Here is an 18,314-nt window from a genome sequence, read left to right as displayed (position 1 = left end):
AACCTCAAATTTTCATTAAGTTTCACTAACAAAGTCTAGATTTTTAATAACATGGTTTATTTGTACTATTTTAAGTATTAATACTACATTTTTTCATAATCTAATGAAAGCATATTCTGATCCCCTGAATTTGCTGATGCTAGAAGTCTTGCCCCCCATTCATTTTGTCGATCCCTTTCGTCGATATTCTTTATGGGTGTCCAAGTTGAATCGCGTTCCAATCTGTAACTCCCGAGAAATTTGTGTGGACACGATGATCCCCATTCCTACGAAATTATTTTAATTGTAAAAATAAAATCAAACAGTTTTATATCTATGCTTACTTCTGGTGAAAGCATGCTAAATAAATTCTGTCCTGATTCATTTTGGTATAAGTGATAAATTTGCCCAGGAACTTTCTGAAAATTACAAGCTGCATGGTGGAGGGAGTTATTATGTTCAGTTTCTTCGAGAATTCGCTTAGCTTGAGATTGAAGCATTTTTATCTGAAAACAGTAAAAAATTCCAATTAATTTATATCGTAATTGGTTTTGGTTTAGATTTTCGCTTCCCCCTTAAATCCTCAAACAATTACTGCTCTCGAAACCATAACATTATAAACTTTAATTCTTACTTAAACCAAAAGTAATTCTATACCTCTCACAATTAATAAAACAATTAACAGCTTCGACCATGTCTGGGAATAACCTCCCCTTTGTAATAGGCAGAAGGTCTTTGCTTCAATCTTATCAATGATAAATACACTCTGTCAAAAGTTAGGATCAGTTTAACTAATTATTAAAAAAATACAAAAGAAAAGTTGCTTAAATTTTTTAATAAAACATTTTTTAACTAGCCTGTGTCGTGATTTTCTTTACATTGTTCTCTTACTCTTTTTAATACAAAGGATTTACTTGGTGGTACTCTATGAGAGGATGTGGGTCCCTCCAATATTACTATCAGAACCTAAGTCCATTTAAATTTCTGCCGTGTTAAGTATACTTGGACGTCAACTACAACCCCTGGTGAATTGCCAGACCCCATGCAGAGCATAGAGAGACTACCTATTAGCGTATGGTGATACTCGTCGAGGTACTGGTATAATATTTAGGTGCGGACAAAAGTAATGTCTTCGTCATTATTGACAAAGACAAATAACAAAAGATTCGCTCTCAGATTCTGCAAAAACGGCGAACGAAACCTTACCAATACTGTAATGATTCGAAGAAAAAATGCCAGCATTACAAAAAGCTAGTAATACTTTGAATAAGCGAATGAAGCTTGAGTTCAGATGCAGATTTTACAAGGCGACATCAGAACAGCAATTGACAACCCCCTTTTCCAATTAGGAGAAAATCGCCTTGATCATCAATCTTAATTGGTTCTTTTATCAAAGAAAAGGAAAAGCATTGAAGGGACTGTTTGGCTGACTAGTAAAGGTCGATGTTCCTCAACAACACTCTATTACAGAGCAGAAAGAACAAATATTGCATGTCGTCGAAGTCAATTAAGTTTCCGCCTAAAATCAAGAAGACTATACATAGTATAGCCATAAGTTCTGTCAATCGATGAGTATAGCGAGAAATGTTAGGCTGCCGAAACCGGTAACACTGCGCACGGAGAGTACCTAACCATATCCCACTTCCGTCAAACTTTCAGGTTCCGAAGGTCAGCAGCGCGTGAACGACAGCACGATGAAGTTCGGTAACTACGAAAAAAGAATCGCGATTATTGCGTTGCACCAATGTGGGAATACGCCGAAAAAGATTCATAGCTTGTTAAAAAAGATGCCGGTAAACGAACGACTCGTTTTTAGGACATTAGCTCGCTACCGCAGCTGATGTGGTTGACAGGCCGCGGGAGGGGCGCCCGTGTTCCGTACGTCGCTCGAATGTTGTGCATGCGTGAGTGTGTTCGTCGCAAACCTCTTCGAAAGCAGAAACGAATGTCGGCGAAAATGGGCGTTTCAACTCGAAATATGAATCGTATTTTACAAGAAGATCTCGGTCTCGGTACGTACCGGCGGTGCGTTAGCCATATGTTAACGCCAAAACTGAAGGAAATACGGCGAACTCGGTGTGCTGCTTTTCTGCAACGATTTCCCGGTAAAAAATATCGCAAAACTCATTTCAACCGATAAAATGATCGAGTATATGCTTACAATTGTTATGAAGCCAAAGAAAATGCTCCGCGATTCAAACGTCGTTCCCATACGACTTCTGTCATGGTATGGTGGGGCATCTCATATCGCGGAGTAACTGATATTCATTTCCGCCGAGGCCGGCGTCAAAACTAATGCGAGCGTGTACGGAAAGATGTTCGCGGATGTAGTCGAGCCATTGAGTGAATCTCTATTCACTGGAAGGCCGTGGTGCTTCCAGCAGGACTCGGTTCCCGCTCACAAAGCCAAGATAATTCAGCAGTGGTTAGCGGCGCATGTTCCAGACTTCATAACCGCGGATGAATGGGCCTCAGGCATCCCAGATTTGAATCCTCTGGACTAAGTTATAGGAGACTCATTGCCATTTGCAGCATCTTTAGCTTCCCTGACCAGTGCTATAGCAAATTCTCTCTTGTCACGGCGTACACTATGCTGAACTTCTTGGGATTTCGCTCGGTATGGGAGTTCGAGCGCTTCACGTCTGCCATCGCATGCAGCGGTCAATGGAGCGTTCAATCCCTTCCATTCATCGATCCGCTTTCACGATTACGCAGTCAGCTAGAGCATATGACGCCTTTGAGACGTGGCCGACGACCTGTGCAGCACTCGAGAAAAGAGAATTTTTAATGGCGGCCCAATGCTCATCGATATTCTCAGACGCGTTTCCCAGTATACCTGCCACTCGGTCAGCAAGATAGTACTCCCGCTGTCGAGCGCCAGTGTGGTTGCGGACGCAATACGCAAGCGACCATCCCATGGTGATCCCTTTCGAGTCCTATGTCAGCACCTCTCTTGTTACGAACATCCAAACGACAACTCCTAAATCTAATGCTGATAGCGAAGTGGTCGATCTGATTACTCGTACGGTGTCGGTTAGTTGAAACCCAACTAATCTCATGGTAGGATCTGTGCTGGAACAATATGCCATCAATTACGAGGCGGTGAAAGTTGCAGAAATCGACGAACCTCCCACCATTACCATTACGGTCGCCAAGGCCGTGTCTCCCCATCACATGCCCAAGCAAGGTGTTGTCAGATCCCATCTTAGCATTCAGATTAGCCATCAAGATCACAATGTCATCTTTAGGAAGCTTCCTCTGAACCGCATTTAGTTGTTCCTAGAAAGCATTTTTCTCCACTACATCGGAAGTCTCTGCTGGTGCGTAGCATTGTACAATTGTGTTGCTCCTTAACCTGAACCAAAAACTTCCAGTTAGAAGTCTGTCAGAAACCGTACACATTGGGATCCGTTCTCAAAGTAAAAGCTACAATTACTAGATCATTATATTGATAGATGGTTTAGAAGGGAAAATGGTTAGAAGTGGTATGGATTGAGAGAGAAAGAAAGACGGTATCCTATTTGTTAGCTATTTCTATTTCAGGAGTCACGGAGCAATAGATTAGCACCTGCAAAACGGTCAAATTGTTGTTCCGCTTCCTATAATTCTGATTTGCAATGAACCACCAGATTACATCATATCTTACGAGGGAATCCGAAAGAATTCAAGAATTTATTTATGAAAAATAATCTGCAACAAACCAATTTCCATGTGCTACCCCCATACAGCAGAATATATGATAAATAACATTGCTGGACGACAGGCGCATCACGGGGGCAGAACATTGCTCTTTTTTGCATATAAACCCACTTGCAACACGCAAGCAAAGGTAAGCAATCATCAGATGATTCTGCTTTTCGATGTCAGCATCCTTTTTGTCATGCATATCAAATCTACTGCTCTTAAATGTACTGTTGACTACGATATTGTCAATCTGATTAGATGTTCGTTGTCCATTAGTCGAAATCAAACTGAACTTGTGACAGGTCCTCGATTTTGAGGTCTTACCCGACACTGATAGCGCCAGAGGATAAAAGTTATGGAAGCTCCTGCATACCTTGAACTGAAATGTGAGGAGTTATGGGGATAAACAGGTCAATATGATTAACACTTACATCAGAGAAAATCTGGATATTGGGAGAAATATGGGTTTTAGATTTATCCTTCCTAATATATTGTACAATTTTCCTTTTACATTTATTATTTTTATATTTTCACTATAAAAATCAAATACAGCTTGTTGTACAGAACAACGTTTGTTTGCTTGCGCAAGTGGCAACTTATACAATTTATATTAAGAATGAAATAATGTTAGTCAAACTTATCAAGGAAGGATAAGAACTTCTGTGCCCCTATACGAAATAAGTGATTACGGAGTAAACGGGGGTTAATCGATTGATTCCATTGTCAGGAACAATGTTCCTTGTCAAGAAAATTCATTAACTTGGGCATTATACTCTTCAATTGCGTGAGTCCTTCATAACTCCTGTACAGGTTCACTTGCAGTGTCTCCATTCCAATCCACCTTGCCATTGCTGGTGAACAGTGTGCAGTGCGACTTCACATACTCGCCGTTACGTAATATGCCTTATTGTTACTTACAATGTTAAGGCGAAAATACCTATCCATTTTCCTCCTGAGAATCTGTTTTTTATCGGAAATCGCCCGCGACTACTATATATATTCGCAATGAATTTTCATTAGGGAAGGCTCTCCCTAATGAACATTTGATGTTCCCCAGCTTGTTAAATTTGTTTTCCGAAGCAAGCGGAACTATATGCGATTTTCTACAAAATAAATGGAGGAAATGAAATGAAATTTTGCTTGCTGTCAGGAATGTTCGCTGTGCCCTTTTTAGCTACCTCTTCCTTTAAATATTCAAATATGCCAAATAATTCAAGCACAATTAACACATAATTCCTCATTGCGCTGGAATCTTATCTCCGTCCCATTATGATAATTTACTATCCACCATGTTAAATGGTTAAGATTAGATTGCAAGAAATTTAGAGAAAGAAGTAAATTTAACAGTTCATTTCATGACATGGGGATATAGCTCAGTGGTAGAGCATTCGACTGCAGATCGAGAGGTCCCCGGTTCAAACCCGGGTGTCCCCTGCCCAACTTCGCTCTTTTTGACCGTGCGATGAGCGAACTGGTAGAACATTAACTTTCCGTTACTAAGTCTCGGGTCCAAATTGATTGTCTTCACTGCAAGTTTTATCACTTACACAGTGTCAATTGTAATGAGCGTTATCTAATCAATAATGAAATAAGAATAATGTTAGGAAGATAATGGATGTCCCCCAATATTCGCAAAAGAGTTGTGAAAATAAACCCAGCGCATGGTGGGCGTCCTATCTCAATTTTCATCATGGCTGTATGGGCTGCACAGATGTGGATACTTTGAGGCTGTCATATAGGGTTATTTTGAGGCCCGAACCTCATAAAGTGTATTTTTTTCAGATTTGTTAGGGGAGCTGTGACTAATATTAATTTTGCAGAACTATATCTTCCATACTCTCGTCCTGCACCTTCTAATCTTTAAACTGCCTAAAGGTTGCCTGATCATCAATGCTGATACTCTTCTCTTGGTCACACTTCTTATTCCCTTTGAGTTGGGGTTTAAGAATAGACTCAAAATCTTCCCTGCTTATTGTAAGACGCGACTAAAAGGACGGCGTGAGAATTAACCACAAATATTCGTACTCTTTGACACGAAAATAGAATTTATTGCTAGCGGCATGACGCCGATGTGGAGGCATGAAAAACCATTCGGTCACTAAGACGCCTTTAATTAAAAACCATAAATTCCGGGAAAACATATGCTCATACCTTACTAATACTTGAAGCGCGATGAAGCACTGAATCAGATGATGATGATCCGTCGTGAATCTTTTATCCATTGACCGTGGTGGCATACTGGCTCGAGTCATCGGCGTAAGGCCTCAGTTGTTTTTGGTTTTCCAAATTTCAGTTTAGCGTGCGATCCCAGACTAGCCTTACTACGAATCCCAAACACTTTATATAATAAGGCTTTTAAGTTTTGTAAATTGTATGTGAGGGATGGAAATATTCCTCACCAGCCTGGCTGGCTAGATTTGGTTAGGCATGCGTACACGTGTCAACAGGCAGCAGCCCTTTCTCTCGATTAAATATTATGTCAGCAGTTTTTATTGTTGAAAAAAGATATCTTTTTTAGAAAAGAAAAAAAAAAAATAGGGTGAATCAATATCCACCAAATTTTAAGAATTTATTGCAAGCGGTTAAATACAGTCGATCCTCAAAGGAATCGACATTTTTTCAATTTATGTGGAAAAACCAGGTTTTGTTTTTATTGATTTTTATATCAAAAACTTAGGTAATTACATTATTTTGGTCATAGTTCCGTTATATAGTGAAATACTCCTGACTGTTATGATACGTCATTTAAAAGGCCTTTTCAAGCACTTTAAAAGAGCTTCAAATCAATTTTTACCAAAAGTTACTATTAACTTTTTTAGATATTGCAAATTTACGTTTGACGAGCCATAACTCTGTCATTCTTTTTCTTTTTTAATACACTTCCTTTCTGCTTAATATCATTTCTACATTAAATGTATGATTTTGGAACTATTTGTGAAAAAACGCTGAAAAGTATGCATCTTTTCGATGAAAAACCACATGATTGAACATGAATAACTGGAAAACTACTGTGTGTGTGTGTGTGTGTATGGTGGGGAGAAGCTACAGCTTCTGAGCACTCAAGCCGTGTTGGCCCATTGTACTCGCGTCCCCCGTCTAACGGAATATTCCGGATTCGTTAACGTATCGTAGGATCTCCGTTAGTGGATGTGATGCTACCCGTCGTAATTGGAGAACATCGGCACCAAAGATCTGATGCCTGATGCGTCCATAGGCGGGGCATTCACATAGGAAATGCTCCGTGGATTCCGCTTCCTCATTACAGGAGGGACACGCATCATCTTCGGTAATTCCTATTCTGAACATATGCCCAGTTAGTGAATTATGGCCTGCCAGAATGCCCACAATACACCTGCAAGTTCTCCTGCTTTTCGACAGGATAAACTTTGCGGTACGTATGTTGGGTTCTGGCAGGAAAAGTTTGGTGTGTCGAGCAGCATTTAGGCTCTGCCACCTGTCATTATGGGAAACTTGTTCCCAGTTTTTGAAAACAGATTTAGCCAATGCTACTGATACCCCAATTGCTGGCTCCGGTCCCGGCATAGGGGAGATAGACCCCTCTTTCGCTAAAGCGTCCGAGATTTCATTTCCCTCTATGCCACAGTGACCAGGTACCCAGAGTAGTTTCACCGTATTGAATCTAGACATAGAGTTCAAACGGTTTCTGCATTCCTGAACGATTTTCGAGGTGATCAAAGGACTGCTCAATGCCCTCAGTGCAGCTTGACTGGAAAACTACTACTTTTTGTTTAGAATCGACCATTTAATCGATTCCTGTCGTTATTTTGAAAAAAATAATTTTCCACCCCGGAGGGGTGTGGGGTGAGGAGCACATCGGCGCTATATAGCTTTTATTTCTTATGTCACCCTCTACCTCCACCCCAAATTTCATGTTAATCGGTCTTGACTGAAAGAATTCGGAGGTCGCACACGATTTTCAACTTTAGTGACTGGACTATTGAGTCGCAGCAGGATTCGAAGGAAAAGTTGACATCAGATTATACTACTCTTACGTTCAAGCCTGATTCACCTTTGAGTTAAGCTTTTCAGATAATTGCTTGCCTCGAGGTTTGCTTTCGACATCTCCTCAGATGACATCCTGAGCTATGTCAAAGGTAAACTAGGGTACTTGCCGACTCTGTTTGTTTGTACTAAGTTAACGAGGGACACCAATTCGGACCGAAGCATAGCGTCATTCAAAATCACCTATCTACATGACTTGAAGGGGTTGAATCATCTGTCGTTTTGGCCTCTGTATATCTGAAATTTGGCTCAATTCTACAGTGCACAATGGAGAACTTGTCGATGGTTACTCTGCCCTTCGTTGCGATCGTGATTTGCAAGTGTCAGGTAAACTTACGGGGGTGGTGCTTCGATTGCCGTTAGCCAGCATCTTTCGATTATTCCCATTATATCCTTAAGTGCTCGTCCTTATGAGTTGAACAACTGAAGAGATAGAAAGAGCACTTCACCACGATTCTTAACCGTATCACATCCGGTGAAGCTCCTCCTTTTGTGGATGGAATGGATAGTCAGCGTAACATGCGGATATGGACTGTTCCTCCAAGCAGAAGAGAAATCATTTCGGGGTTACTGAAACGGAGTAAAGCCGCTGAGCTGGACGTCTCCCTGCAGAGCTATTTGTCGCTGCATCTGCAGTTACTGCAGATCTGCTCGTTCCACTCGTACGGAAATCCTGGGAATCTGAGACCTTCCCCAGAGAGTGGAAGAAGGGGATGATCGTTAAGATTCCAAAGAAGGATACCTGCTTTAAGTGACAATTAGAGGGGTATCTGCGTGCGCCCTGCCGTCGTGAAGATAATAGCTAAAATAATCCTGGAACGCATCAAAGAACATCTCGAACGTTTGATCGACAGGACATAATAATTTGGAACAGCGCGCGGAGTTTAGATGCTCGCTGCAACTGCTCTTCATCGATTTCGAAAAAGTTGTAAATAGAGTGCGCTGCTTAGTGTGCAAAGCTTTCGATTCTATCGACCACTCCTTGTTTGTCACCAAACTCCGATTGTATGTATTTTCAGCAAGTATTCTCTTCTGGTTAAGGTCTTAGTTAGACGGTAGAGTAAATCGTGTCTTCTTCGATGGTTGCATCTCGTTTTCATTTTTTCCCTCATCGGGAGTACAACAAGGGCCCATTCTCGGCCTATTTCAATTTTAATTTTTTGCAAATGGTCTTCCTTCCTTATTTACCTGTCCTAGCTTTTTATATGCAGACGGGTGGAAATTGTTTTCTGTTGCCGATTCGCTCAGTCAAACATTGACACATTATCTCTGCGGTGTGTTAGTAACAAGTTACCATTTTTTGTGGAGAAAAGCTACCCTTTATGGTATTCACAAGGGCTATGAATTGCAAAATATTCTACTTCGGCAACAAATTTCGTTTTGGTTAACTTGATAAAGATGACATTAGTTTCTCAACTTATTTTCGGGCTAGACTCCTCGTAGAATTTGCTTTATCTTCATAATCTTTTTCGTTCAGACTTCCTTGTTATAAACAAGTGTTTTTGCCTCATTGCTATGCTACGTTTTAGAGTCAAATTGAGATAATAATAATTGTTGGCGCAACGATCCATATTGGATCAGAGCCTTGAAGGGTGTTAGAGCACTTCATTCCCGGCCGTAACGGTACACTACAGTACACTGTAGGAGGCAGAGTGGTCAGCATTGCGCTCGCCCGAGATTATTACCCTGATTTGACTCAGGTACCCATTCACAGCTGATTCGACTGGTATCCGACGTCAAATCACGATACAAATCCCTCTGCCACCAGTAAGATTTGAACCGCGACCTTCCGTACGACAGCCTTATGCTCTAACCACTTAGGTATTCGGACACAAATTGAGATACTCGCCCGAATTACCTTCCAGGGGAGCATCGACTTGTTGGAATAATACGCCCATATAAATTTCAGCAAAAAACTGCTGCGTTTACAATTTCATGACCAATTAGGGAACGACCCCATATACGCTACGCGACGTGACACTATATACAGCGCAACTGCGCGACGCGGCATGCCTATATGGCACTAGCGCGACAGCTAACTACAAACAACTACATATTTTGAAATTTTAACAGGTGGATACAAACCAAGATTGAAAAATCGTAGCAATCAACTGAGTTCATTTGGGTACGATCCCATCTACGTTACGCGACACGACGCGGCCACAAATTGCACAGCAATACACACTTGAGCAACACTGCGCAACTCGACATTCAGCCAAGCGACGCGACGTTGCTGAGTTGCTAACAGAGAATTTTTTGCAATGATGCGTGTCATTTTCATAGAATGAACTCAGTTGACTGCACCGGTTTTTTAGTTTTGGTTTGTATCCACCTGTTAAAATGTCTAAATATGTAGTTGTTTGTAATTGGCTGCCATGCTAGTACAATATAGGCATGCCGGGTTGCGACAGTTATGCTGAATGTAGTATCGCATAACGTAGCGTATATGGAGCCGTACCTTTATATGGAAATGACACGCGGCACTGCAAAAAATTCTCTGCCAGGCAACTCGGCCGCATCGCGTCGCTTGGCTGAATGTCGCGTCGTACAGTGTCGCCCAAGTGTGTATTGCTGCCTATAAAACCATATAAAGATATTTTGACAGGCAGTGCAGTTTATGGCCGCGTCGCGTAGCGTAGATGGGGTCGTGCCTTTATTTGGTCTAGATGGCATATCTAACCCAACAACGAGTTCAATATACCTCCGAATCCTTTGATGAGTACCATAATGGTGTAGAATACCGTGGAATGTCTGGGAATCTGATAATGCCGAAGCTCCCCGTCACTAAGAGAGCTATTCATCGCCTCCCACTATCTTGGACGATTAGTAGCCCATTAACAGATTTTGGGATCGTACCTAGATGATTCTCTCTCACTTCTCTGATCTCATCAATTATTGGAGAATCGCTTCTTTCTACAGAGCCGGCTCATTTTTTCTGCACTGACTTTGAGCGACAGGGATCTGACATCATTACCTACCGTTTCGAGAGGACCGATGCTTTAGGTTTTCAGACCGTTGGGCCTAAGACTGCAACAATGCAAAGCTCCCAGGGAGGGAATATTTGGGGTATCCGTGTGTGTATCCGAGTGTTCTGTTCCTTGCTTCAGTCTTTTTATTTTTCTTTAGCCTTTGTCCCGTTCACAAGCGGGGTCGGCACGTCGTGATCGGTTGCGCCATTTGGCTCTATCGAATGCCTGATCTGGGTGCAATCTCGAGGCTTTTAAATCCCCATCCAGCGTATCAAGCCACCGTTGTTTAGGCCGGCCTTTTGGTCGTTTGCCATCGACTTCGATGTTCAGACCAATCTTGGAACGCCACTTCATACAGATTGCGTTAATGCGTGAAGCAATTTCATAAGGCAGTTCTCCATTGGCTGATAGCTTTGACCCGAGGTATTTAAATCGCTCAGTTCTGGGCAGATCACTGCCGCTGACAGTGATTGTGCCTATTTCATGGGGATCGGTCGTCAAACATTCAGTTTTGTTTGTTGTCCATTTTTGGACAAGTTGTTCGACATCATTTTTGCTATCAGATGCTAGGAAAACATCATCTGCGTAAAACAGTGTGTAGGGCGCTGGACGTTGGATATCCCGTGAGACAGTGTCCATAACAAGAACAAAGAGGAGTGGTAGGAGGGCGCTTCCTTGATGAACACCAACACAGACACGAAGCGGTTTTGATACACCTCCCATACTTCGAACTTTACTTTTCGGATCATGGTAGAGCAATTGAACCCAGCGCACTAGGTCTTCTGGCACTAAGTGTTGTCGTAAAGCATACCAGATATGTTCGTGTGGCACACGGTCAAACGCTGTCTCTAGATCCAGAAAGGCAACGTAAACAGAGCGATGCTTCTCACGGTGTTTCTCCATGAGTAATCGCGCAGCGTGTATTGCGTCAGTAGTTCCGCAGTTTTTGACAAATCCGGCTTCATTCACGGTTATTTCAACGCTTTCGCGAATACGGTTGTCAAGAATTCTTCAGTATTGGCGCAATATTATGCACAACCGTTGAATTCGCTAATCCGCAATTCTCACTCTCAAGTAAAAAGTCTCAGGCCTGACCGATACTGGAGACACTGTCAATTGTTTGGTTTCGAACTTTGCGATGAAAGTTATTAAAGACTGTCGACATTTGGCTGATTAGCTACTCACCAATAGGCAGAGTATCAGCTGACATCATGTTTCGTGATCGGGGGGACTGGATGATGTTCCATCTCACCTTCCCCCGATCCATTATTAGTAACGCAAAACCATCGTCTTGGTACATATTTCGTGCGTACGACCGGATTCGCCCCTCCCCCCTTGAACAAAAAGATGATAGTAAATACCAGTTGATTTCCCACCAGTGAGCAAAGTTTGAGGTTATCATTTGAGTTTCACGTCTTTCGAAGCTGAGGGCTTGGGGTCATTTATATTAAATTCCTTATTAAGGAGAGACATTTTTCAGTTCCCCCTGCTATTGATCAACCTCTCAACGCCGAATGCTATTACTGGCAGTTATTCAACAGTTGCCCCTGGTATTTGACGGTTATCCTTGTGAGGAAACCTGATCAACTGCATCTTTGACTTGATGTACGTAGAGTGAACAGCGTCGATGACAAAGATGATTATCCTCTATATTTCATCGAGAAGGTTTTCAACCGCTTCCTGATGCAAAGATTCATCTCGAGTTTAGATTTGAAAGGCACATTCGGCCGAGTTCTTTTGGGGAAGAAGATAAGATTGCCTATAAAGTTCCAGAGCGATTGCTTTATCAGTTTGTAACACGGTGCATGTGCTCTGCGCTGCACCTCAGACCACGCAATAGCTGATGGGTAAGTTCAGCCATCCACATCTGTGCAATTCGTACGGATCCTTCATGCCACCTCAGGCTTTCCACGTGCAAAAAGGTTCAAGCAGCAGCGGTGCCAACAGTTCTGCACAGATCAGACTTCATCGAATTTTCGCCATTATTTTTGACGCCAATCAATATGACATTAGACCAATAATAATTCAGAAGGGCGAGAAAAGTGTTTATATCAAAAATATCTGGCAGCGGGGGAAGGTCTTGCCTCCAATGGTCTGAACATGTTAAATTGCTAGAATTGGCAGCAATACAAAAAGTATGTAATAAAGAGAGCTCCTCGAAATTATTGAAGTCACTAACTCTTAAGAATTCTACGATGTAGGTTTTTCTGCCCTGTTAACAACAAAATTCCTCACCTCAAAAACAAATCTAGTTATTAGGGAAAACCCATCTTTCACCCTTATCGCTTACCTACGTATTTGCCTACCCTCAAATTCTAGACTAACACATTTTTAAAACTTAAGCCTTTTACCTTGAATAGTATTATCACCGCTTTCGAGCGCCATACCAAGATAATCAAAATTAGGTACTAGCACTGATGAAGGAGGCACGTGGTCTCCGAAACAATTGTATGCGGAAGGAAAATTAATAACAGTGTAAGGAACAATACCTAGTTATTTTCTTAATTTATATATTAACTGTAAAAAAACATGGACATAAATTTCAACCAAGATAATCAATTCAAAATATCAAAGAGTTTTTTTGAGCTTATTAAGCTAATAAGCAAAACCGCCGAAAAATCCAGCGATAAGGACCTGAAAGTGTTATTTTTAAACGTAAAAGAACAATCGACAAAAAATACGTTGAGTGTGATGTGCAAGAGATATATAGTATAAAGTTAAGCATTCATTAGCTGAACACTCGGAGCCTACCACGCAATGAATCGACCATATTGCAGTGTTAACTAAAGTATTCAATACTAAATCAAATTATTACAGTGTCAGGATTTAACAAAATTTCAAAAGTATGAAGAGATAACTATGACGAGATTGTAATAATTCTTAAACAGGCATCAAATTTGTTCAAATAAACTAACCAAACGAATCTGACATTATCATAGCAGAAATTCTAAATCCCTATCGATAAAGATAAACCACAGGTAACTTTTCAATTGCAAGCGGCCTTAGTTCTAGAACCTTGTGGACCTGGGATATTAAACTCGCCCCATGGTGAGACTCTAGAGCTGCTCTTCTGTGGGTTTCTTCAGTTTCCTAAAAATTAAAAAACTCTAACACAAAGTTGGCGCACGAGTACTTATATCATCTTTAGCAGATAGAGTGCCTAGCGGCAGGTAGACGCTAATCCAGACTCGTTCTGCAAGAGCTATCATACTCTCATTGCCATTCATAATGCAAACTTCAGGATTGATAGAAGTGATGTCATTGGCAACTACCCTCCCAGCAATAGTCCAAGGGCACCAAATTTGAAGGCCGATTTAATGGGAGAGGTTGTTATTCCAAGTGGTGAAGGCACTTGTAGTTTAAGCCTTTGTTCAAGTTTACAATACAATGAAAACTACCTAAAGTTTCTGATTAATTAATAGTAGAAATGATCCAAGATCTCAATGCTCTTCTTGTAATACAATCATTTTTAGTTTAATTTTCAATCACACACTCCATGCTTTCCCCCTAAAATAATCCCAGTTCCCCCAAGGAATAGACTTACCCGAGTATAAAAATTTCAGATTTGGGTGCTTGGATTTAATCAAATGCACTCTTCATTATATAATTTGCTTAGGTGACTAAAAGGGGTAGAAATTTGTGGGCTAGAAAGAGTGTGACATTACAAGCGACGACTTTGGACTATCGAAAACAACTTATGATTGGTATCTGGAATGTGAGCATATTCCTCGACCTCCAGAATACTCGCTTTCTCCAGCGATATAAGCTGCTATTCTGGCTCTAAGCGAATTGAGAGGATGGGACGCTGAAGAGTACTTTTCTTCCTCTTGCGACACTATACTTTTATACTCTGGAGAGCCTAGTGGTAGCACACGTCAATTTTGTCTAGTAGCTATCACAAAGTATAGTTTTATGACCTATGGGCCGTTTTATGGCGGATATTGATTGCAGCTTAGAGTGATATATTCCTGGTATCCACGGCAAAGGAGGTGAAATTGTCGGCCATGTCACAAAATATGACTGATTACGGAAACGTGGAGGCGATTCAATCGACATAATGAAATGAAAAAACTCTGTTGATCTGTGCGAACGGTCGTGAACCCGAGTTTCAGGAGAGATAATTTCGTTGTGGGTTATACCATGCAATGGAAACTACTATCTCAGGATGGTCAACGGGTGGCGTGTAGCAGAACACTGGAGAAAATTTACAAGCTTGTGTGGAAGTGAAAACACATTGTGGTTGAAGCGGTGTACCCCACATACTGCAACCATATTAAAATGGCTACACCACTGTCTTCCTTAGGTCTTACCGATTTCTCATATATATTTTAGAAACGAATATCACCTCTTCACAACCCAGGTGAGCGAAATTGGCGGAGCACCTCTTCTCCACTATGAAAATGTACTCCACAAATTTCATATAACCGCAATCTTGCTACCCTCTACGGAACTCACAGTCAAAACTGTCCAGCTGGCCCGAACCAAGAACTTTAAATTACAGAGAGAAGGTTTGAAAAACGTGGTTTTGAGATAAACGTATTCAAATTTTCAGAAGATGTTTGCTGTCATTCGAAATGTAAAACTTTCTTGAGTTTAAATGCAGTTTTTTAGAGACAGGTCTAAGGAACAAAACCGAAAACGAATCAAGCAAATTAAACAATAAATAGCTGGGCAATCTTAAAAAGTATCCGGAAAAATGTGATGTCATAAAAAGTGTCAATACAATTCATATGAAAAATGTGCTGTATAAAAAAATTTCTTCAGGGTCGATTCTTGAGACTACCTCCAATCCAATTATTGCTAAAAAAATGTTGAATATGAAAAGTCCCGTTAACCTGGTCAACGAGCTAATGCACAAAGAGTTTGAACTAACTTTAAATGTATCTTACAATATGAAGGCTTTCTTTGCGCAAACATTTCCCTTCAACTTCCATCGAGGCCTGTCACCAAGGTAGTAAACAGATTGCTCTTAAGCCCCCCTACTTTACCAAACAGAGTCAGCGAGTCGGAAAATGCCAATGAATCCAGGCAAAGGAAGACAAACGACCTCATTTTTAAGGTTTTGTGTAAACACAAAACCTTATTAGAATCGATTAGATGTCTGCCTGTCTGTTACACCTGATTTATTAGGGAACGCCTAGACCGGTTATCACGAAAATTGGTAAATGTGATCTGTTGTTCCCCTAAATGCAGCAAACCGCGCCATTTTGTGTTAAGTTTAAGGGGGGCTCCCATACATGTAAATGGAGGGTGCAAAATTTTTTTTCCATAAAATGTGGCCCTGTGTTAGTCAGTTAGTACTTTTCGAAACTGGTTCCATATTTGATATCGGGTGAAACATAGGGGAATCAGAGCTCAAAATATGACCATCAAAAAGTGTAACAGGTCCTGTTCTCAGAACCTATCCAACCGAAAAATCTGAAAAAAATCACAGCAGTGCGTAGGCGCCAAAATACATCCGGTTCCGATATCTGCAAAAATGAAGTTATAACTGTATATTTCCACATTTTAGAAATTTACCCGCCAACCTCCCTTATGGGATAACATAATGCCCACTTTGGTCAAGTTTGAAGAAAACCCAACTATTATTAACAAATTATAGGCGGTGAAACTTTGTGAATTTCGTGCATTCTACAACCTGTATGACGTCATCATTACATATCAATTCATCAATACCACAACGAAATGAGTTCTTATGAATGGGGTCGGAAAGAATTGTTTTGTTTTAGGTTTTTAGTCATTTGTATATGAATACCAATTACTCCAAACAGACATGTGTGTATATAGGTATATAGTATATGCGGTAGTGTCTAATTCAGATAGATATATTTGTATATTAAACCAGCCGTATTTAATATATGTACATATATATGCTTTTGGGCACGAAGTAAAGGGAAAATATGGGTACGACCAATTTATATATGTGCATATATATGTACAGTATTGGGAAATAGGCAGTTTGTTTGTTTAGGGTGAGGATAATATCTATGGCTGTAATTTGTACGTATGCCTTGTAGTTTGAAAAAATATGAAGGAGTACGTTGGATTTGTAGCTATATACAAATAGATAAATGTGCGTTGAAGTTTCTGACAGAAGGTGAACACAAAATCTTTATACTCGAAGCGCGAGCTTCCGGTATTCCGACTTGTTTTTAATTGTAGAAAATGCTCAGTTTATAGGAAAAAGTGCAAATGTTTAAATTCTTTGACTGGCCAACGACGCAACTTTTCCTAAATAACATTATCGACATAGTCAAATTCGTTTAAGACAATAAATTAACACTTTTTCTATTATTTCTTAGTGGCGTCTACGAACCAGAATAAATTTAAACTTAAAAATAGTCTACGATTACGAAGCACTAGTTACATAAAAAGTCAAAAATAGCTACGTGTCAATACCCCAGCCCAGGCTTTAATCTGCGGAAGCTATAAAGTCGCAAATCAAAAACACTTTCCTTACAATCAACAAATATATACATACTAAAGCAAGAAGTCATTTTATCATTTTCGCACACTTATAGGGCATTTTGCCTGCCATCGGTTTATCCCTGGCCATTGCGAGCCGTACTAATGGTAGCGTTGTAAATTTGCCGAGAGATTGAAAAATAAAACGGCTAATCTACAATAGCAACAAATATTGGGCCATTAGAATGAATGGGAGATTAAGAGCTTCTATAGTTGGTCTGCCCATGGTAATCAGCATAGTTTACGATTTCAATTTATTACCCGCTGGCCCGGAATGTGGTTTCTTATATACCAGCTACGTGACCTGGTATCTTCCTTGAAACATAAATTTTTCTATTTTCGGCCCAGGGTTAAGCCCTTTTATAAAGTTTTTGGTGTGAACAACGTTATCGAAAGTTCTTTATTTCAAATGTACTGGGTATAGGATGAGAAAACTATATGCACCCTTGAATAGGATCTACTCCCAGCAAAGAGTAGAATTTTTTTCCAAAATATTTAATAGAAGAAATCCAATTCGTAATTAATCTATTTTAAAGATAATTGGGGAGTAAAGCATACCTGCTCCAAAATCAGTGCCAGTTTCCCGCATGCAACATCTTTCACCGCTTCATCTGCACGTTGAATTTGTGTAGCCAAACTGATTATATCGCTGGACTCGTGGATTGAAACGCGATTCAAACTAAGGATGTGTGCCCCATTCGGATTTCGGTTTCTTTCCACGAGGTGGACTGCAACATAAATTTTTATCAGCTTCGTCATTCTAAAAAAAATACTTCCAAGCTTACCCTTTTTCATCGCAGCATCGTACGATAAATCAGCCATGTCTATGTCGGAACTTCTTTTCATACTGAAAATGTCAAATCGAATTTAGATGGACTCGTGTTCGGGGGTTATCGGAATCTGCTGACCCCTAAATGTGTTCAAAACGTAACAAACAATCCGCTGTCTCGGACAGGTCTTATGTCAAAACACAAATCTGACACATAAATTGTTTACGTTTAGAATTCCATCCTGACATTTGGCACCTAACAGTGGGCTACGAAATTGACTGAATCGGTATGACACATCAATCATGTGGACCGCCCTAAAATCCTTTGCAACAATTCTTAAAATTTGAACTATTCGAATATTTTTCTGTTTCCAAGGGCGACATATGATTTCCGGAAAGCAATTATTAACATACAGATCTCTTTC

General features: G+C 40.5%; 1 protein-coding gene and 1 non-coding gene across 2 annotated transcripts; one reads left to right on the top strand and one right to left on the bottom strand.

Moving 5' to 3' along the window:
* Positions 1-36: 36 nt before the first annotated feature.
* On the bottom strand, positions 37-18,112 carry LOC119653759 (uncharacterized protein C1orf50 homolog). Its single transcript, XM_038058731.1, has 4 exons — positions 17,906-18,112; positions 17,679-17,848; positions 324-485; positions 37-266 (listed from the first exon to the last, which is right to left on the bottom strand). The coding sequence occupies exons 1-4, from the start codon at positions 17,964-17,966 to the stop codon at positions 84-86; spliced, it is 576 nt and encodes a 191-aa protein (XP_037914659.1). The 5' UTR covers positions 17,967-18,112; the 3' UTR covers positions 37-83.
* Trnac-gca lies at positions 5,026-5,097 on the top strand. Its single transcript has one exon. It is a non-coding gene; the product is annotated as a tRNA-Cys (tRNA).
* Positions 18,113-18,314: the final 202 nt, after the last annotated feature.

This window comes from Hermetia illucens, chromosome 1 (genome assembly GCF_905115235.1).
Source record: "Hermetia illucens chromosome 1, iHerIll2.2.curated.20191125, whole genome shotgun sequence".
Lineage (NCBI taxonomy): Eukaryota > Metazoa > Arthropoda > Insecta > Diptera > Stratiomyidae > Hermetia > Hermetia illucens.
Note: the sequence above shows the minus strand (reverse complement) of the source record. Positions and strands in the feature narration are given on the sequence as shown.